This window comes from Orycteropus afer, unplaced genomic scaffold (assembly GCF_000298275.1).
Source record: "Orycteropus afer afer isolate SDZICR_OR568_19922 unplaced genomic scaffold, OryAfe1.0 scaffold00015, whole genome shotgun sequence".
Taxonomy (NCBI): domain Eukaryota; kingdom Metazoa; phylum Chordata; class Mammalia; order Tubulidentata; family Orycteropodidae; genus Orycteropus; species Orycteropus afer.
The window spans coordinates 12,167,074-12,189,563 of NW_006921602.1; the positions used below are offsets into that span (position 1 = coordinate 12,167,074).

The 22,490-nt window shown below is 37.0% G+C and overlaps 1 protein-coding gene across 1 annotated transcript in view; it reads left to right on the forward strand.

The window, feature by feature from the left end:
* CSNK1G1 (casein kinase 1 gamma 1) overlaps positions 1 to 22,490 on the forward strand; it is a 194,086-nt gene that overhangs the window by 46,163 nt on the left and 125,433 nt on the right. Inside the window, exons 2-3 of the mRNA XM_007957864.1 lie at positions 7,775 to 7,815; positions 11,510 to 11,579. Coding sequence (XP_007956055.1) covers positions 7,775 to 7,815; positions 11,510 to 11,579 — 111 coding nt within the window. The remainder of the gene's footprint in view (positions 1 to 7,774; positions 7,816 to 11,509; positions 11,580 to 22,490) is intronic.

Here is a 22,490-nt window from a genome sequence, read left to right on the forward strand (position 1 = left end):
AGAAGGCTGGCGGTTCAAACCTACCAGTCACTCCTTGGAAGGAAGATGGGGCAATCTACTTCCGTAGTGATACTGCCTCGGAAACCCAAGGAAGGGTCACTGTAAGTCGGGTCCAACTCGATCGCACGTAACAACAACAACAATATACTAATGCCAGTGGTTTTGAACAAATTTTAGTAAGATTTTCATAATTTAGTCATCCCTCAGTATCTACAGGAAATTGGTTCTAGGACCCTTCTCCCCCTTTGGATACCAAAATTCACAGATGCTTAAGTCTTTTATATAAAATAGTACAGTATTTATATAATCTATGGATATCCTCCAGTGTACTTTTTTTGTTTTTTATTTTTTATTGTGATTTGGCTGAAAGTTTATAGAGCAAATTGGTTTTCCATTCAACAGTTTATGTACATTTTATTTTACGACATTCACTGCAATCCCCACAATGTAACAGCACTTTTCCCATACCCTGCCTGTGGTTATCATTTCTCTTTATCCTCTTACCTCTCCATTTCTGCCTTCTGTGGTTTATCCCTGGGCAAATGTTGGCCATATGAGTGCTCATGGCTGATTGTTTTAAGGAGTGTGTACCTCCCTGGTATTGTTTACCCATAAGTCTGTCTTGTTTGACTTAAAGTTGAACCAAGGAAGTGAGTTCAGTTCCAAGTCTGAAGGGTTTCTAAGGGCCTAATTTCAAGGGTTCTACCAGTCTGGTTTTGGTTTAAAAAAAAAAAAAAAAGAAAGTACATGGGAAAATGTGTATAGATTATATACAAATATTACACTAGTTATTATATAATTATATAATATTATGTAAGACTGGTCTTTTTTATTAGTTTGAGTTTTGTTCCATTTTTTCTCCCACTTGATACAAAATCTTTTTTTTTTAATTTTTGTGATTTGGGTGAAAGTTTACAGAGCAAATTCACTGTAAAGTTGTAGTGCCATTTATTATCTTTTTACTTTTTTTTAATTAAAAATGCATTTTATTGAAATATAATTTATATACAGAGAAATACACAAAACTAAAGTTATATGGGTCAATGCTTCCCACCCCCCCCAGCATTCCCTCCCCTCATTTCCCACTCCTGGCAACCAACAGAGAAAGTTTCCCTCCATATATAAATCTTTCCTTGACCTTCCACAACAATGAACTAATACTATATTTGTCCTTATGTGATTGACTTATTTTACTCTGCATAATGTCCTCTGAGTTTGTCCACGTTATGCAGTATCTTGCAGACTGTACATTAGTCTTTAGCGCTGCATAACATTCCATTGTGTATATGTACCACAGTTTGGTCATCCACTCTTCCATTGATGGGCACATAGGTTGTTTCCATCTTTTTGCTATTGTAAATAGTACTGTGACAAACATGGGTGTACATATATCTGTTCCTGTCCTGGCTCAGTACTAGGATATATACCTAGTAATGGGATTGCTTGGTCAAATGGTATCTCCAATTCCAGCTTTCTAAGGTATTGCCATATTGCTTTCCACAGTGGTTATATCACTTAACAGTCCCACCAGCAGTGTATAACAGTCCCAATCTCTCCACATCCCCACCAGCATTTGTTATTTTCTGTCTTGTTGAACCTTGCCATCAATCTGGGGTGAGATGGTATCTCATTGTTGTTTTGATTTGCATCTCTGTTATGGCCAATTATCATGAACGTCTCTTCATATATTTGCTGGCCACCTGAATATCCTTGGTGAAGCATCTGTTCATGTTGTCTGCTCATTTTTCAATTGGATTGTTAATCCCTTTGCTGTTGAGTTAGTGGAGTTTTCTATAAATCTTAGAAGTCCCTGCCAGATATGTAATTATTGACAAGTATGAATTTGTTGCTGTCATTTTGTTATGTGCTTTTTCATGGTGTTGATTTCTTTGTTCCATGTAATTTTCTGTGCTGAGCTCATTTTGTTTATGAATCGTGTTAGCACTTTCTTCATTTCTGCTGTTTTAGTATTTGCTAAATATTTGTGCCAGTCCTCTTTTTTATTTTAATGTGAAGGTTTATCATTTTTCTTTGAGGTTACTCTGTGATTTACAGTTTTCCTCCAAAGTTTAGAACAGTCCATTCTATCTTGTAGCTCTGTAACAACACAGTGTTTTCCCTCTTTTTGGTTTGTAGTTGTCCATTTGTCGATTGATGTCTCTGGTTCCCTGTTTACAATCTTGTAGGATTATTTACTTTGGATATTTCTATAACTGGGTTAGGAACTCTGGTAGTGTAGTGCCTAAGGCATTTGACTGCTAACCAGAAGGCTGGCAGTTGAAACCCACCAGCCACTCCTCAGAAGGAGGGTTGGGCAATCTACTTCTGTAGTGATACCACCTTGGAAACCCAAGGAGAGGTCGCTATGAGTCAGGTCATATTTGAGGGACACTTTTTCTGGGTATATAATTCTTGGTTGAAAATTTTTCTCTCTCAGGGTTTTATCTGTACCCTCCCATTGTTTTCTTGCCTGCGGTTTCTTCCGAGAAATCTGAGCTTAGTCTTATTGGTTGCCCCTTGTAGGTAACTTTTCATTTTCCTGTGCTGCTTTCAGAATTCTTTCTTTGTCTTTGGTTTTGGTGAGTTTGATGATGATATGTCTTTGTGATTTTCTTTTGGGATCTATCCTGATTAGGGTTCATTGGACTTCTTGAATGGATATATTCTCATCTTTCATCATACGAGGAAAATTCTCTTCCAACAAATCTTTGACAATTTTTTCTGTGGTTTTATTTGTCTCTTTCTGTTCTACAATTTCAGTTACATGTAGGTTATTCCCTTTGATGGTATCCCACATGAACCCTAGGCTTTCTTCATTTTGTTTTGATCTTTTTTCTGATCCTTTCCAAAGAAGTATTGAGGTTTTTGCCTTCAGTCTCACTAATGTTGTCTTCAGAATCAATTCTACACCTTTGCCCGTTCAATATGTTACCTATTTCTGAAAATTTAGTATTAATCTTCTGGATTTCTGTGTGTAGATTTTATATCATTTCTAATTTTTCATTTATTTTGTCATTTTGTTCTTGTATTGTCTTTCAAAATTGTTCTAGGGTTTTCTCTGTGTTTTCCTCAATTTTGTCAGTGTTTTCCTTGATCTGTCTCTCAATTTGTTGAGGGTGCCTAAATATAATTCTTTTGAATTGCTTATCAGGGAATTCCAATGCTGCTTCTTCCTCAAGGATGTGTTTTGGCCCTGTATCCTGGTTCCTTGTTTTTCCTACTTTATCTAGCTTTTTCGTGTCGACTGTGATGCTGTGTTGTCTCCGAGGCATTGTGACATTTTTGTGTTTATATTTAATTGGTGACTTCATGTTGGAGTGACTTGCCCATGATTTTTGTTATCTTTGTTCTGTTTGTATGTTATCTGTGTAAGCAAGGTACTGTGCTGTGCTCCTCTATTCGCTAGTTGGCTGCACTTATACACTTACCACCTGTTTTCTTTCCCATTGTCTGCCTCCTGTATGTCCCTGCTGTCTTTGGCAAGCGGAGACTATTCTTAGGTCCCTGGAATCTGAATGAGAATAGTGTCACTTTAAAATCCAAAATGGTCCCCGCTTGTAAGCATTCAAAATGGCTGCATCCTTGATCACTTTAAATATCCAAAATGGTCACCACTTGTAAACAATCAAATAGCTGCGCCCTCCGCATAGCTGAAAGTCCACAGCTCAGGTTGTCTCCCTCCTCGTTGTTTCCCTTCCTTGGCAACCGGGGCTGATCTTTAGGTCAGTTCTTAGGTCCCAAAACCACTTGGAAATATCCAAGCTGTTGGTTCCATCAGAGTAGCTGATAGTCCACTGCTCTGACCATCTCTGTACTCACTGTTTTTGTTCAGATTTCTCCACTAGTTGGTGCCTCATCCACTTTTGTATACTTTCTTTGAAACCTCAGGGCTCCAGGATTATCTTCTGTATCTCTGTCAATTGGTTTCTTTTTTCTTTGTTGAAGAGGGTCTGTTTAGCTTGTCTGTCTGTTACTCCATCTTACCAGAAGTCCCTCATTGTTATCTTTTTACCCTTAATCATACTGCCAACTTTAAGAGATGCTTTCTGGGTAGTGGAGTAATAGGCAAGTGTGTCTTCTTTGCCCTAAGTAGAGAAAGGTTACATAAAAATAATTTTTTGTTTTAACTAATAATTCACTCAAGTTCTTTTGACTGGGTTTTTAAAAAGTTCTAGATAGCAGTTTATAAATATATTACTTCAGTATAGGGCAAGAAAATGTGACAGCTAGAGCTGTAAATAAACTGGGAACCTGAGGTTGGTTATATGTATGTTCCTTTATCAGTGTGGCTCTGAGAACTGAGACATGCCGTTTCTTTGAAATAATGCTGTGTCTGATGAAGCTTACAGTAAATGTTGTCTCTATAGAAACAGGAAGTGTTCAGGCAGTGGGTTTTATGGGCAGCATCAAATCTAGGACTGCTGCTTTGAAAGGGCTATGTTTAGAGTAAAGCTCCAAAAACTACTATGTAATGCAGTTTCTTTTCCATTAACAATAAAAGAGTCCATAGCCAAGATGTGAGTTTGAGAAGCACCATGGATTTTGTGCAACAGATAACTAAAAGCTTGGAGTGCTTAGAATTGTGCCATCTCATCGATGGTATTTTTCTGCCCATTCAGCCGCCTGCTTTTCTCACAGATACTGATATATTATTTTTTTTTAGCTGAAGCAGTCATTGATTTTAAATGGGCTAAGATCTTAACCCTCAATCTTTGTGTGGTAGTTATGTTTGTGTGTTACTTTGGCTGGGCCTGGTTGAGTGGCTGGGCAGCTGGTGGTAGTTATTCCCCATGATGAGAGTGGCAATCAACTCCATGGTGGGATCTACCATAAGCAACTGAGTAGCTGCCTTTGGGATGTGGTCTGCTTCCTGTACATAAGGAGAAGCCTTGGGAATGGTCTCAAGAGTATGGCACGCTAGGACCCTGCATGTAGCCGTGTCATAGCTCAGCAGTCTGCCATGCTCTGCCAACCTTGGGATTTACAATGGACTTAAGGGACTTACAATGGACTTAAGTTAATGGCCTGCCGTGTGGTTTGGTAACATCGGGACTGTGCCTTTTGACTTGTCAGCCTTGGGCTTCTCAGTCTCAGCAGCCAACAGCTGTCTGAGTGAAGAAATGCCTCTAGCTCCAGTGGGCCAGGAGCAGGAGGCAGAGCTGGACCCCAAGGTTGAGGGGCTTTCACCCAGCACCTAGGGCCTGGCACTTTGAACTTGGATTTAAAGCCTCCAAATTGTAAGAATAAACTCCTGCTTGTTAAGGCCATCCCATTTGTGGTATATTCTTGTCAGAGCCACACTAGGTAACTAGAACACTTTGTAATTACATTCTTCCAGAGCAAAATTTCTGTGTAGTGTATATCCCAGAGGATGGTGGGTGAGTGATTGTCTAGGCTTCCACGTGGCTACCTTTTGTGTGGCCTGTTAAGATTTAATGATTCATTTGCCCTCTGGCAAAGTACATAGCTCAGGAGAATTATCTGAGTGCCCCTTAGGAATTATCTCCAGTGCCTCTTAGGGATAAGTATGACTGCTTTTTGTAAAAGGGTGACATGTGTTCATTTCTTTTGGTGCCCCAGAGAAAACAAGCAAAAACAAGGAAGTTAGCCCTTTGTGATGTATCAGCTACTGTGTTTGGTGTTGCATGTTGCTGTTAGGTGCTGTAAAGTCGGTTTGACTCATGTATAACAGAATGAAATGCTACCTGGTACTGCACCATCCCCGCAGTTGTTTCTGTATTTGAGCCTATTGTTGTAGCCACTGTGTCAGAACACATTTACAATTTTACGCTTTTATAACTTGACCTTAATTCATCAAGTTATACTAAATTCTTAGGATTTAGGTCTGTGCTAAAATTGTTAGTAATAGCAGTATTCAGAGTCATCAAGGGCTCTCTTGAAAAATTTTATGCAACATCTTACCTAGTGTGGAAAAAATCTCTGGACCAAATTGGAGTCTTAATTTGCTTGGAACTTGGCTGTCTGGTACTGTTTCGTCTATTCCTATCCTGGTTATTGGTATCCTTTTCACAATTTCATCAAATATATCAAAATTATTTGTTGTAAAAACAATAATCAGAAATATAAGTTAACTTTTAGAAACTTATTGCATCTATTATATAGAGGGAGAAAAATGCCTGTTTTCTACTTGTCCTGTTTTTAAAAAGTTGTTTACCTTGTAATGGTTCTTAGGTCTTTCTTGTCTGGCAACCTGTGAGAGTTCCTTATTGTGTTATTTGCAGATACAGTTATTCCTAAATGTGTGTACTCCTTTGACACAAAGGTTTTCAGCCACCTGATAATATTATTCAAAGTATAATAATGTAGTTTGCAAAGGACATCTGTCGTTTAGAGCTCGGTAAAAATGAGAGTGTGTATTTAAAGCAGGTTTTTGTTCCCAAAATGAAATTTTTTTCCTTATTATAAAAGAAATGTGTTTTATATAAAAATCAAAATACTAAGAAACAACTATTTTAATATCTTAATGTACACTTTTCTAATCCTTTTCTATATTGTATATATATTATATATTTATGAAACATTTACTTGTGAGTGTTATTTAAAAAGTAGCCATGCTACACATAGCAATAACTTTTAATCAGTCAAAGTTTTGAGTGTCTTATATGTGCAGAACATAGTCTTAAGCACCATAAGGCTTAAGAGAACTATTAGATAAAATTCTTACCCTCAAGATATTTGTAGTCTAGCTGGATAAGATAGTGCAAACATATAAGAAGGACTAAAAAACAATATGAAGTCCCATTCAGTGATTAAACTATATGATACATACTAAACACTCGGGAGGAACCTTTAAGGACAAAATAAATAAATAAATAAACTCACTGCCTAGAGTTGGATCCCTCCTTGGGTTTCTGAGGCAGTATTACTACGAAAGTAGATTGCCCAGTCTTCCTTCCGAGGAGTGGCTGTTGGGTTTAAACAGCCAGCCTTCTGGTTAGCAGTCAAATGCCTTAGGCACTAGGCCACCAGAGTTCCTAGGATCAGGGAGGGTGGAAGGGTGAAGGGAGTTAAGTATTTAACATGTAATATGGGCTCAGTGAATGATACTAGTTACTCTCATCCCCATTCCCATTATCATTCCAGGTCCTTAGTCTACATGTCTGAGAGAATTTTTATTCAGTTTAAAGAGGTAGGGAAGTTAAGGGGGAGAATTGTTATCAGTCCAGGAAGAACTTTAAGATGATGATGTAGTATAGGTAGAGATCTGTAAAGGTAGAATTCTGGTGAACAGTCAAAACAGCTAGATAGTTGATGAGTTCTGCAAGAGGAGAGATGGGAAGTAATTGGTTTTATTTTATTCTATCTTTTATGTCCTCTAAAGTTATTAAATATCATGAAACAAAAAAGAAAATCCCCGTTTGTCAGTAAATTTGCAGAATGTGAGTTTGTGCTAAGAGTTAAAAATTTTTGTATCTTTGAAATTCTGACATTGCTCCTTTATTGATTCATGTCTTAATAGTTGGGAAATAATAAGACATGTATGTGGTGTATGTGTGTGTATTAGAGAGAGAGATTGATTTGTTTTCTCTTAAAAAAAAATTGTGTCAAATTTCCAAAATCTCATGTTGTTTTTGTTCTTTATTTGCTAGGTCTCATTATAAATCTCTGTCTAGCTTTTCACTTGTACTTCATGTTTCATACATGTGAACAGCATTGGGAGTATGACCTTTCTCATGACTCTATGAGTTAAGATTTAGCTTTGCATTTCCCAGAATAAATGTCCTGAAATATAAACATTCTGCTTTTTCCCTAGGTAAGAATCTCTACACCAATGAATATGTAGCAATCAAACTGGTAAGTAGAATCTATATTTGTGGTCGTTATGTTTTGGGTCCCTCACCCCTCACATACCCTTCTACAGGAAATAGTTGTAAGCACTTAGAAAAAATATTAATGCTGCTTTTTTCCTTGTATATGATCCTATTTAGTCATTTTCCTTCAACTATGTCAGTGATGAATCCGAATATATCTGTGTCACACTATGTAGTAAGATAATGCTATCTATTAGCAATGATGAATCAAAAATTAGTTTATGAAAAATAGCTGGGGAAAAAAAAAAAGAAAAATAGCTGGAAGAGTTACTATTCTTTTAATTCTATACCTTTCACAGTCCTACCTTACAAAATAAAAACATTAGAAAATGACTGGACGTGATAGACCATTGCATTTCCCTTTCATTTTATTAAACTTTTGAACTTTGTATGACCAATAATTAAATGTAGACTTCTTTATATCATCTAGAAGTATCATGTATCCCAGTACCTCATTTCTATCTGAAATAAGTTTGAAGCCATTTAGAGGCTAACCATATTGTCTACGGGCCTAAACTCTTGTTGTTGGATTTGTATTCTCCAAAGGAGATATGAGGGCTGTAATTGAGCTCTTTTCATTGTTATAGCAAAATTTGCCTTAAGTGTTACACTCCTACAAGGTCTGTTGTTGGTTTAGGATTTCAGGCAGGCATGTGTGTTCCAGAATAACCATGATTCTGGCAATTAGTCAGCGCTCTATGAAAATGTAATCGGCATCTGGCATAGAAATGCAAGGAAGCCATGCTACTGACGTTTCAGTTCTACTTTGCTTGGATCTTCACCATGAGCACTTAGTTATTTCTTAGATTTCTAGGGCCCTTTATAAAGAAAAAATCATACACAAAGTAAACAAAATAGTATAAATAATCCCTCCTTTATCCATCACTATGTTTTTAGGGCTCTTTTTAACAGAGGCTTTCTAACAATTTAAAAAAAAAGTTTTTCTCTCCATGCTGCTAATATTGCTGTCTTCTCACTAGCTGTAGATTAAGTGTTTGCAGTGCCCTCTGTTCTTAGTGCCTCCAGAAAAAGACCTTGACTTGCCGCTTGAGTGAGCAGGCTACAGCCATATGCTGAAGGGTTTGGCTGAAGGGTGTTAGCCCTTCCATTTGCAACTAAAAAGCCCTTTGGCTCTGGTGGCATGGTGCCTAAGGCATTTGACTGCTAACCAGAAGTTTGGCAGTTCATACCCACCAGCCACTCCTGGAAAGGAAGACTGGACAATCCCAGTAGAGATAACTCCTTGGAGAAACCCAAGGAGCGGGGAGGGGTCAGTATGAGTCGAATGGACTCAACCCACAGTGAGTTTGGTTTTTTTCTTTTTGAAGGGGGTGGTTTCTGTCTGAATATATGTGAGATGTAGGCCCACTTTTGGCCAAAAATTCTCTGAAGAATTTTGCATTTATTTATTTAATCTGCCAGTTTAATTAACCCAAGATCGGGTTGAATATTTCCTATTAAGGTTTTCCAATATAAAACTTGAAAGTATAATATTTAAAGAAGGTTACATGGTTTCTCAATTTGTTGTCCTTTGTGGTTTGTCAGAAGCTAAAGGCTATTTCCTCTTTTTGGTGTTTGTGTCAACCTCTTTTGGGTTCCATATTATTTGTCATCACTGTTCTTCCTTGGTTCTTTGTGAATTATTAGGACAGTAATTCTAATTCATATTAGGACAAATTCTGTTACTTGCTGCTTTGATATAATAGGAGACCTACAACCAACTGGAGAATTTAAAGAATGATCCCTTTTCATCTGAGGAGATAAATGAATAAGGAAATGACTGTACAATATAATTAATCTTAGATGCTTTTCTTTTGACTACAAGAATCTAAAGATATTTGGAGTTCAACTCTAATGATTGCTGATTTTACAATCAAAGAAGAGTATGAGTTCTTCTTTCATATAACCATTTAGCGATATGAAATACTCCAGTCTGCCTGGATGAAGTGATTTAGATAAAACCTTCTGGGAAGCAGAAAGATAGACTAGATAACTTCAAGAAAACTCCTGAATTCTGTGATTTTTTGGATTCTGTGTCTTAAGTGCAGAAAACTTAAGTAGTTTCAGGAAAAAGCCTTCAAAAATGATCAAAGAACTAAAAAATAGGATCAGTGAGGAAAGGTTAAAGGAATTGAAATTACTTTGCCTGGAGAAAGGAAGTCTAAGAAATGATTGACTAGTTCTGTTTTTTGAAGATAGCACTTATAGTATTCATACTATTGAGAATTTTATTTTGTTAATGATGACATAAGAGAAATAAGCTTAAGTTTCGGTAGTGGAGATTTGAACTAAATATAAAGACTTTCTAAATCATAAAACTTGTTAAACCCTGGCATGAATTAATCAAGGGAGGCTGTGGAATCTCCTTCCTTGGACTCTTAAAAATAAGATGAGTAATCATCTGATCTACTTGGAACTAGAGAAATGAACTAAATGACTTCCCAGAGGCACTCTAGTCCCTGTGATAATTTTTTATATCTGTTTTTGGCATGGTCTTAAAGGATGATGGTCTTAGAACAGAACTGACAGTGGAGCCAAAAAGCAAATGAGTTTCCAATGAAATACAATTCTTACTCCTTTTTCTAAAAATAGTTACTATAATAATAAATAATATTAGGTAACTATGTGCTGCATTTTTAAAGAAACATCATAATAATGTTGTGATAATTCTGTTTATTATTTATACAAAAGGGATGATCCTTTAAGGAGATTATCTCTTTTAGGGTAATGTTTGGTTGTCTTAGCTAGTTGTCTGGTATGCTGTCAATGTAGAATAATAAACCTGTCCATTCTTGAAGTTTGAACTAGAGCACTGTGGTTGTTGCTTGCTTTTTCTCTGGAGTCTTTAGAAAACTTTTTTTGAAAACTTAAACACCACACTGGAAAAAATTACATATTTTAGTTGCATTTACAATCTTTAATTCTCTTGAGTGTAAAAAGGAATATTCGCAAGATTGTTCCTAGCATCGTTATTCATATTATTGAAAGCTGAAAACAATCCAAATGTCCAAAAACTACGGATATATTTACATACATATAGATGAATACTACAGACATTAAAAATGGTATATAGTGATACTGCCCTAGAAAGATAGTGTAATCCCATTGTTGACTTCAAAGAGAAGCACACTATACTACAGCAAATACAGTATGATCTCATTTATATAAAAACATTTATGAGTCATTTTATATAAAAATTTAGGTATAAAGAAGCACTTGGAAGTATAGTCACTATTAATAGTAGTTCTCTTTAAGTGATAGAATTTCAGGCTTATTTTTACTTTCTTTTTGATTTTTGTGTATGCATCATTTTTCTAAAAATATTAAAACTTTACTATCCAAAATTCATAATAAAATAAGAAGGAAATATGTCACTCCACCAGAACTCCTTCTGGTTTCCTAGGAGAATATATTTCAGAATAAGGGCTCTATCCTTGAATGACAGTTTACTCAGGAAGTTTAGTTTCATTTCAGTATCTCTGGAAGATATTATATATAATTTAGTTTTGTTTTCTTTAGTTGTGCTTTCCAAGTAAATTGTGGTAAGAAAATACAATCACATACGGATATTATCTCTAAAGCATTATATAATTCTTAGTCCTGGTTCCTCTGAAATTTAGGAGTAGAAAAGTCCCATTTGTTTAAATCTGATCACAATTACTCTTCTTGGGTTTCAGGAACCAATAAAATCACGTGCACCACAGCTTCATTTAGAATACAGGTTTTATAAACAGCTTGGCAGTGCAGGTAAGTCATATCTTTTCTCGCCATTTATTTAGCATGTGTCTTAGTTGTTGTTGTTATGTGCCCTCGAGTCAGACGGACTCATAGCAACCCCTCCTTGGGCTTCCAAGGCAGTATCGCTGTGGAAGTAGATTGCCCAGCCTTCCTTCCGAGGAGTGGCTGGTGGGTTTGAACCTCCAGCCTTCTGGTTAGCAGCCAAGTGCCTTAGGCACTACGCTACCAGGTGCCATCAAATCAGTTCCAAGTCATAGCAATTAGGTACAGCAGATAAAAACACTGCCTAGTCCTGTGTCATCCCACAATTGATGCTATGTTTGAACCCATTGTTGCAGCTACTGTGTCAGTTCATTGCGTTTGAGGGTCTTTCTTTCTTTTCTTTTTTTTTTTTTTTCTGATCCTCAACTTTACCAAGCGTGATGTCCTTTTCTCCAAAGTATGTGAGACAAGTCTTACCATTCTAAATACGCAAATTTTCTTGTCTGGTTTATTCTTTTTACTGGACCATGTATCTGCCTTGCTTGCTGGATAGGTAAATAAACATCGCCAACAAAAAAGCTACTTGCTCTTTTGCTCCTAGAAGGGCAGTAGAGTTGTTTGGGGATCTTTGATGCCACGACTGCCCACAGACCTACCTTGGAATTTTTTTACCTGCCTGAAACTTACATAGTATGAGCTTTTGCTTTTTGGTAGTTCGTTCATTATCTTTTCATTTGTTTACGTATACCAAAAGAAAAGAAAGGTTGGTAGTTTGCAAACTATATTTTACCACGTTGAGACTATACATGTATTTTAAGGACAGTCTAAAAATACACATTCTGAAATATAGTACCATAACACTGTCATCTGTCTGTCCTCACTAATTTATAAGAGCTAGTCATATGATTATAGTAACCTATGACCTTTGGGAATTTTTAAAAATCAAGTTTCTAATTAAAAAAAAAAGTTTGTTTTTTTACCTAAAAGTTCTCAGTTATCTCTCTGGCTTCCAGAAAAGTATCTTGACTAAGCAAATGTTGCTAGTTAGCAACCCTAAGGAGGGTGCAACTGTAGGATACCTCTCTTAGATGATGAAATCCTTCAGAGTTGGTTTCATCGTTTGACATCAGTAAAAGTTTCTTTGCTTTATCTTTCCTTTGGTGTGACAGTTGTATGGGAATGATTGAAACATAGTTTTTACTTCAGTTACCTTTGTTGAAGGTACTAATGAAAGAATTTGAGTTTGACTTCCTAGAATATATAGAATTATAAAAGAGCCACTGTTTTTTTGTTGTGGTTTGGGTGAAAATTTACAGAGCAAATTCACTTTCCATACAGCAGTTCACATATACTTTGTCTCATGACATTGACCACATTTTACCACAATGCAACAGCTCCCCTCCCACTTCCTCCCAATAGTTACCTCTTCCCTGTGTCCATCCCTCCATGCACTCCTGCTCCCTGAGCTGTCTCCCTGTGCATAAGCAGCCCTTCTTTCTCACTGGGTATTATTTAAATCATATTGTTCCCTGACAATAACAAATGATCAAAACTTAGGGAGGCTGGGAAGGACATTTGCCTTTCATTGAAACTACTATAAATTCTTGATCACAGTAGTCTCTTGGTGTATATTTATTGATTGATTATATCTTTAAACATGGAGTATTTCTGGAATACGGTTTAAGATTGGCAACTGAGTTCACAGGATATATGTATAACTTGAGGCTTGTCCTCCCTAATGCCCCAGAATGAAACTTTAAAATTGGCTGTCGTGTTGTTCCTGGTCTTGTAAATTTCTTAATGATAACTATGTGCAGCTTATGTATGATAAACATGTTTTTGCATGTTTCACAAATCTAAGGCACAGATAAAAACATGTTAGATACAGCCCATCTTGGAAGTTTGAGTGGACCTGAGGGAAGTGATTGGGCCAGTATGCCCTTCTGAATAGACCTACCAGATCAGCCCAGCCTTCTCTTTTCATACTTTCCCCAGATACTGAAGGACATTGCAGATTCTTGAAGTTTTGACATTCACTGTGCACTGAAAAAAGGAGTAAATAGGGAGGACATTGGGGGAAAGGGTCTAAATATTGCCTTAATTTTAGGCAGCAATAAAAGAGCAGAACCTTTGAAATGGTACATCCCTCTTTGCAGTCAGTGGGAATGGGAGTGTTCTATTGTAGTGCACTGGACAATTGTTGACTCATATTAAGGTAGGCTGGCCATCATTGGTCTCCCTCCTAGTACCTCTTCTGACAATCAGCTAAAAGTCACAGAGTCTTCTAGGTCTTACATGAAGTTCAGTGGTGATTCACTTGTTCCTGGCCTTATTGTTTCTGCTTTTATTTCAACACCTATTGCTGTTGAAGGAGCTCTGATGGCATAATGCCTAAGGCATTTGATTGCTAACCAGAAGGCTGGTGGTTCAAACTCACCAGCCACTCCTTGGAAGGAAGGTTGGGCAATCTATTGCCATAGTGATACTGCCTGGAAACCCAAGGAGGGGTCATTATGAGTCGAATCTGACTTGATGGCAGTGAGTCTGGTTTCTGACTTGATTGCTATTAAAGTAACTGTGGTGTGGTGGATATTTTCTTAATACACTTGCCTGCATCCAGCAAGGTAGCCACACGCTTTTCCAAGATAGGCAGAACCTTAGAGATCTGCCTCACATTTCCACCAAATAAGAGAATTTGGTGGAATTCTCAAAATACTAGGATTTTCTTAACAAGTGGTCATTCATCTTTGCTTGACCTCTGTCACTCATAGAGTTCTCCAGTGTGTAAGGCACTTCATTGTTGAAAAGCCCAAGGTATTAGGAGTTCTTCATATTGGGCCAAAATTTTTCTTCTTTTTTAATTTTCACGGAACTAAGTTGGGCCCTATGTTAGCAGCTCAGAGGCATTCATCCACAGCTGTTATATGCCTCTCCTTCCACCACCCACCTCCAGATCTTCTTTTTAAGCCAAGTGTCTTTAGTGCCTTTAATCTTTCTGTATAATATGATATGCAGATACTTTGCTATCATTGATGACAGCTTATATAAGAAAGATTTGTAGGTTTTAGCTAAGTACAACTCCATGAAAGTATGAATGTTATCTATGTGAAATGGCTGCTAGAAAAGCTAGTATAAAATAATGAATCGATAGAAATATTGTATACAAACCAAGGAAAATACTACTACTGTCTCATCTAATTGTGCTCTAGAGTAAATTGTATTGTTTTAGGAAACTTATGTAAGAGAATCATCATAAAATTAGAATTCAGGTGTCTATATGTGTATGAAGGAGCTCTAGTGGCATAGTGCCTAAGGCATTTGACTGCTAACCAGAAGGCTGGTGGTTCATACCCACCAGCCACTCCGCCCATGGAAGGAAGACTGGGCAATCTACTTAAATAAAGATTTACGGAAGACTGGGCAATCTACTTAAATAAAGATTTACCACCTCGGAAACCCAAAGTGGTTGCTATGAGTCAGAATCGACTTGATGGCAGTGAGTTTGGTTTGGTTTATATGTGTATGTGCATGCAGGTGCTTACTGGTGAGGGGGTAATTTGTGGATCAAACACTGCATTTTGTAGTTACATAATGTGTTTTGAGCATCTGAACTTTACCTTAAATGTCATTTCCTATTTTGTCCCATTACTAAGTGTCAGGATATTTTTCTATCTTGATTCTGTCATCTTATTGATTATACATTGCATGTATTTTATTTTAACTACATGAGCCCATAAGCTTCTTGAGAACAAGGACCTGTGCATTCTTTACCTTTGTATCTCAAGGTCCAACATAGTTCTGTTACCCAATAGGGAGTTGCAGAGTATTTTAGTTAGGAAAATTTGATAAACTTGTCTTTTTAGATTTTTGCCAGTTATCAATAAAAATATTCCTTGAGGATGGCCAGAAAAGAGCACTTATTTTAAAGTACTCCAGTTGACAAGGAAGTAGATAAGATATCATCATTTATTCTCATTGTGACTATGAACTTGAACACTAGAGCTTGTTCCTAGCTTATAGACACAAGCATATTTCCCCTGATTTTCCAGAGTAAGTTCTAAGCTGCAAATGTAGTTAGTAATTGAGTAGCCAGAGCACAGATGCCACTCTCTTCAGAAACAAGGTGATGTCATGGCAGATGAGCCAACAACTTTTCCTGCCAAAGGCACACAAGGACCAAAATAATGTATTCGATGTTCTTACTCAATAGTGCTATATTTGTCATTACTCATCATAGGCTAATGCTTTGCAAAAATATTTGGGTATCTTGACAACCAAACACACTGCCATTGAGTTGATTCTGGCACATAGCTACCCTATATGACAGAGTACAACTGCCCCATATGGTTTCCAAGGCTGTAAATCTTTAAAGAAGCATACTGCCTCATGTTTTTCCTGCAGAACAACTGGTGGGTTCAAACCACCAATCTTTTCATTAGCAGCCGAATTCCTTAACCACTGTGCCACGAGAGTTCCATATCTTGACAAGGGAAACTTAAAACAAAGACATTTGTGCAAGGAATTAATCAGTGTTTGTAAAATACATAGATGAAAATCTTTGGGGGAAATGACTGATTATGAATTAAAAAATAAGGTGTGTTGCAGTCATAACTTGAGATTTTAAATTCTAAAAACAGGAAATTTTGTGTTGGCTTGGAAGTATCACCATTTATTCCCTAAATACCCAGCTCTGAATTGTTACCTTGCCTTTTTGGACAGCCATTTCACCCTGATCATATCACCTTGAAATTCACACTAGTTCTCTAATCTCATATAGGTAAGAACAAAAATGGTAGCACTGCATGATTGTGAACATGGTTCAAGTTGGAGCTCTTTCTTTTGTCCTTTTGTTTGCTCTCTTAACTGCTTCCCTTATATTCCACTCTGTTCTCTAGTATAGTCACACTTTTCAAGCTTTGTTTGCTGATAGAAGCTTTGTTATCAGGAATTTCAAGACCTGATCATTTACTATGAGCATTAATATGTCCAAGATAATCAAGGAAGTACGGAAATGGGGCCTTGAGGGTCTTGAAACTGATAGCAAGTGTCTTGCTCTTTCTAGTAGATTTTTCTATTTTCATTTATTATAGAAACCAAATTATAAAATATTAAAGTATATTTTGAGAAGAGGTGATGATTCATATACTTACCACCCTAACCCAGCTACATTTCACTTTAATGTTTTTTCTCTTCTTTCCATATACAGATGTATTTCATAGTTAAAGTATGTCGTCTTTCCCTTACCATAACATCCATAGCCTTAATGTTTCTAATTACTGTATAATAATATCCCATCAGTTTTATAGGCCATAATTTAGGCACCCATTTTGTGTTGTCAGACATTTAGATTGTTTTTCTTTTTGGAAGTCATTTTTCCCTGTTGATTTCTGATATCTGAGTATCATAACTCAAGACTTTTTTTTCTTCTGTATGTTCTCCCACTTAGACCTCAATTTTAGTTTCTCTTCTTGCCTTGCCCACAGGTTCCATTCCCTATAAACTACTTTTTAAAGCAAATTTATTTTATTTGATATCTAAGGAGTTTTAACATTTGACTGTAAATACTTAGAGAAATTAAATACTACCATGCTTAAAACCACATAGAAATAAATGATGGTGTGAGATGGAGAGATGGAGAATAGTCTTTTTTTTTCTTACTGTATTACTCAGAGCCTGCACATCAAGTACAGCCCCAGCTCACAGCATTGTACCTGCTGGGCAGCAAATGCCCTGGGAAGCTCCCATAACAACATTATTTAAACAGTAAAATTCAGGGTACTATGAACTTCCTGGAAGCCAGTGAGTGATCAGAAGTAGTTGGTAGCTGAAGATTGCTGCACAGGTTTTACTTTTAGACACGATAATTTCTTACTATTAATAAATGAAAAAAATGTTCAAGAATGTTCTCTATTTCCCAAAAAAGGCACTTAAGTAATAATAGTGTGTGTTTCTGTTTAAGAGCAATTGTATGACTTTTCGAAGAGCCTGGACACCAAGGACTATAAAGTTTTATTGTCTCCAACATAGACATCCTGTGGTGCTAAGAGATTGAGAATTTTAAGCTTTGGTAGATTTGAGGAGCTGGTTATTGCTGAGCTAAGAACTACCAGCCATATTTTCACTGCCTTAATTATCTTAAAAATGTAATTCTACTTAAGCAGTGAGAAATGAACTCTAAACTCTCATCATCCTACTGGGATATCTTTATATATTTAATGTACAAAAAAGGGAAGTGCTAATACATTCTTGGTTCTATTCCATCTTTAGTTTCTAACCCCTTCCTTAACATTTTGCTTTCAAATATTTGTCTTGAACAATACGGTGTATTATCAGTGACTGTCCTCAATTTCCAGGAGAGGTGAAATGTCAGGTTTGTGATGTGCACTGAAGACCTGACAGGACTGGCCAGAAACGCTGTTTTGATTGGATCCCCTTTTATAGATTATAGACTCTTTAACTTGATTTATAATTTATACTTTTGGTGAATTTCAGTGTATTTTGTTTATTCTGACTGATAACTGTAGACTAGATGTTTACCTTCTTCGAGACCAAACACCAAAACAAACCCACTGCCTCTGAGTCAATTTCAACTCATAGTGACCTTATAGGACATAATAGAACTGCCCTATAAGGTATAAGGCTGTAAGCCTTTGCAAACGCAGACTGCCTCATCTTTTTTCCCCAGAGTGGCTAGTGGGTTTGAACTGCTGACCTTTTGGTTAGCAGCCTAATGCTTTAACCACACACTATCAGAGTGTCTTTATAGAGACAGTATATCTCAAATCTGTTTGACCAGATAACACGTATTAAGTGGAAATTTATTGAAAAGAACACTAGTAGCACACATGAAATATAATGTGTCTTTACATTTAACCAGATAGAAAAATAAGAGAAGGGATGGACAAATCAATTCTGTAAGAATTATCAATTTTTAATTAATTTATTTAGCATATAGTGTTAAATACTATCACAAATATACTCTGAAAATATACAACTACAAACGTTTGTAATGTAAACCAGTAGTTATTACATGGAACTTAAAATATGGTATCAGTTGGTCCATGCTATCTCTTCTTCAGTGCCTGGCCCATGCACAAACTCATGCATCAGCTTCTTGCTCATGAAACTTCTTGGCATTCTCAAATGTGGTACTGTATTTCTTAAAGGTGTGTAGCAACTATATTTATTAGCTAACTGTTTTTCTTATACACATATATTTTTAAATACCTTACAGAAGGAAAAGTATAAGCAGTGTTAGTTCCCATTACCTGTCAATACCTGTTTTACATCTCAGAGAGCACTGGCTTTTATAGAACAAAGTTTGGAAAATACTGTGCTGGGTTTCTCAGTATTGAGTTCTTTCCTGTCCTTATTGTAGGTCCTTCACCTTCATGAGTTCAATATTTATATACCATTTTGTTGTTGTTGTTGTTGTTGTTGTTATGTGCCGTCAAGTCAGGCCCGACTCATAGCGACCCCTCCTTGGGTTTCCAAGGCAGTATCACTACGGAAGTAGATTGCCCCATCTTCTTTCTGAGGAGTGGCTGGTGGGTTTGAATCGCCAGCCTTCTGGTTAGCAGTCAAGTGCCTTAGGCACTCTGCTACCAGAGCTCCCATATACCATTTACCATATGTCAAATACTGTGTGAGATTATAAAGATGAACAAGACCAGGCTTACTGGTCTGATAGAGACTGGTAGAACCCCAGAGACTATGGCCTTCAGACATTTGTCAAGCTTGGAACTGAACTCATCCTCATGGCTCGGATTTCAAATGGTCTTTAAAGAGAACAGTAAGACCAGGGAAGTACACGCTTCTTAGAACAATCAACCATGCAAAATCAAAAGGACAGCATTTGCTCAAGGATAAAGTTCAGAAGGCAGGAAGGGGTAGGAAAGAAGGATGAATGGAAACAGTAAACACAGAGCAGAAGTGGGAAGAGTGCTGTTGGGATTGTAGGGATTGCAATCAATGTCACAAAACAAAATGTGTATGGGTTATTGAATTGAAAACCAATTTGCTCTATAAACTTTCACCCAAATCGTGATAAAGAAAAAAGAAAGTTTTGTGTTTCTTTTGTTAACCTAGGAGACATAAACAGGCCTGTTGCATCTAAATAAGCAAGATGAAAAAATAAAAGAACAATTATTTAAGTACTTGAGCCATAATTTCTGGCCACAATAGCATCCAACTATGGTTTTCAATCCCCTCCCATTTCCTCTCTCTCTTCTTAAGGCAAATAAATCAATGTTCATGGAAGTGTTATCTCCCCTTATAGCATTGTAGTAGTGTGCAAATTTTCTCCTGGTTTAAGGTTTCTTAAAACCCAGTAATTTTGGACTGCATTAATAGAAACACAGTATCCAGATCCAAAGAAATGACATTCTATTCTATACCAATCAGCCTACATCAGAACATTTTTACTTATTGCTAAGAATACCTTACTTTAAGTGGGGCTTCAGTGAAGTAGCATGAAGGAGAGGGACCATTGTTCAGTGCAGATTACCCATTGCTGTCAAGTCAATTCCAACCATACTGACCCTACAGGATGGAGTAGAGCTGCCCTATAGAGTTTTCAGGGCTATTATTACCTTTACAGAAGCAGACTGCCACATCTTTCTCCTGCGGAATGACTGGTGGGTTGAAACCATCAACCTGTTGGTTAGCAGCCAAGCACTTAACTGCCTTACCACTAGGGCTTCTTTCAATATACACCCCCTTCTCACTTATTGACACAAAAGTTGGTCACCAATTAATTGGTTACACCAATTGGAGAATTACTATATCAGATGGTAAAATGGTGGATGACTGTATCATTATATAACTGCCAAACTACTGAGAATCGTGGCCCAGCCAAGTTGACACAGCTTTAAAACTGTTGCAGCCACTGTTACTCTCACCTAGCACTTTGGCACTTGTTACCACCAGATATACATTGTTAATGTGCAAAATAATTGGATATTAGATTTTTTTTTTTAATGTGATTTGGGTGAAAGTTTACAGAGCAAATTAATTTTCCATCAGTAATTCATACACAGGTTTTGCATGAGCACAATTAAGTGTTCTGGATTTTTTCTCTAGTTTTTGTCCACCTTCTAGTTCATATATATTCTTTTTTTTTTTAATTTAATTTTTATTGTGATTTGGGTGAAAGTCCACAGAGCAAATTCATTTTCCATACAGCAGTTAATACACATTTTGTTCCATGACATTGACTGCAATTTCCCACAGTGTAACAGCTCTCTTCCCATCTAATCCTTGTAGTCACTCCCTCCCTACGTCCTTCCCTCCCATGCGTTCTTGCCCCCTGAGCTATCTCCCTTTGCAAATACTGCCCATCTGTTCTCTCATGAATGATTGCTCTCAGCAGTGTATCTATCTGATATAAATGTTCAACCTATATGCCTGTCTGTTGTTTGGCTGGAAGCCAAGGGAGTGAGTTCATTTCCAGAAGTAAAGGATAAAAAGGAGCCATAGTCTTGAGGGTCTCACCAGGCTCTATCAGACCAGTAAACCTTGTCTTTTATTTTTTTGTGTTTTTCAATTTTCTCCCCTCCCCTCCCCTCCCACTCCTGGTAACCAAAGAAAGTTTCCTTCCATATATAAACTTTTACTTGACTTTTTACAGTAATGGACTACTACAGTATTTGTCCTTCTATGATTGACTTATTTCACTCAGTAAACCTTGTCTTTTTTATGATTTTGAGTTTTGTTCCACATTGTTCTCTCACTCTATCCAGGATCTCTTGCACTGATGCCTGTAATTTATCTTAACTTTGTCCCTTGTGAGCTCTGTTATATATTTGGAGAGTCTTACAAGCACATACAAATGCTATGTAGAAATCCTGTTGCCAACCTTGTATATAGTCATGAGTTCAAACCCACCAGCCACTCCTCAGAAGGAAGATTGGGCAATCTATTTCCGTAGTAATACTGTCTCAGAAACCTAAGGAGCAGTCACTATGAGTTGGATCAACTTGATGGCATGAGTTTGGTTTGGTTTTTGGATATTCCCTTTTGGCTAGACATACCTGATCATTCAGCCTGTCTACCCATCTGTTTGCCTGTAGATCAGTGTTAGTTATCACTGACAACGCAGCACTCTGTGTGTAAAATGGTTTATCTTTGTTGTCTGTACCTCTTGTGTTCCTCTTTGTCAGTGCCACCGTGTTGATTGCTCAGTTTTGATATATTGCCCTTTCCTTCACCCAAATCAATACTTCTCTCTGCCTGTCTACCAGTGTTTCTTCCCCTCTCCTCCCATTCCTGGTAACCAATAAAGAAAGTTTCCTTCCATATATAAACGTTTCCTTGACTTTTTACAATAGTGGACTTATACAGTATTTGTACTTCTGTGATTGACTTATTTCACTCAATATAATGTCCTGCAAGGTCATCCGTGTTATGAGGTTTTTTGCAGATTCTGGATTATTCTTTAGTGGTGTACTGTATTCCATTGTATATATGTACCATAGTTTGATTATCCATTTTTATGTTGATGGCCACTTAGGTTGTTTCCATCTCTTTGCTATTGTGAATAGTACTGTGATGAACATGGGTGTGCATGTGTCTGTTTGTCTCCTGGCTTTTACTTCTTTCAGATATATACCTAGTAATGGCATATATCATTATCCTGTATATACATTATCTTGTATCCTGCTACTATGCTAAATCTCTCAATTATGGTATTTCTGTTTTGAACTTTTTAAGGAATCACCATATTGATTTCCACAATGGTTGTATCATTTTCAGTCGCACCAGCAGTATATGAGAGTCCCGGTCTCTCCACATTCTCTCCAGCATTTGTTATTTTCTATCTTGTTGAACTTCGCTGTTACTGTTGGGGCAAGATGATATCTCATTGTTTTGATTTGCATTTCTCTAATGGCTAATGGTAGCATAGTGGCTAAGGCACTTGACTGCTAACCAGAAGGCTGG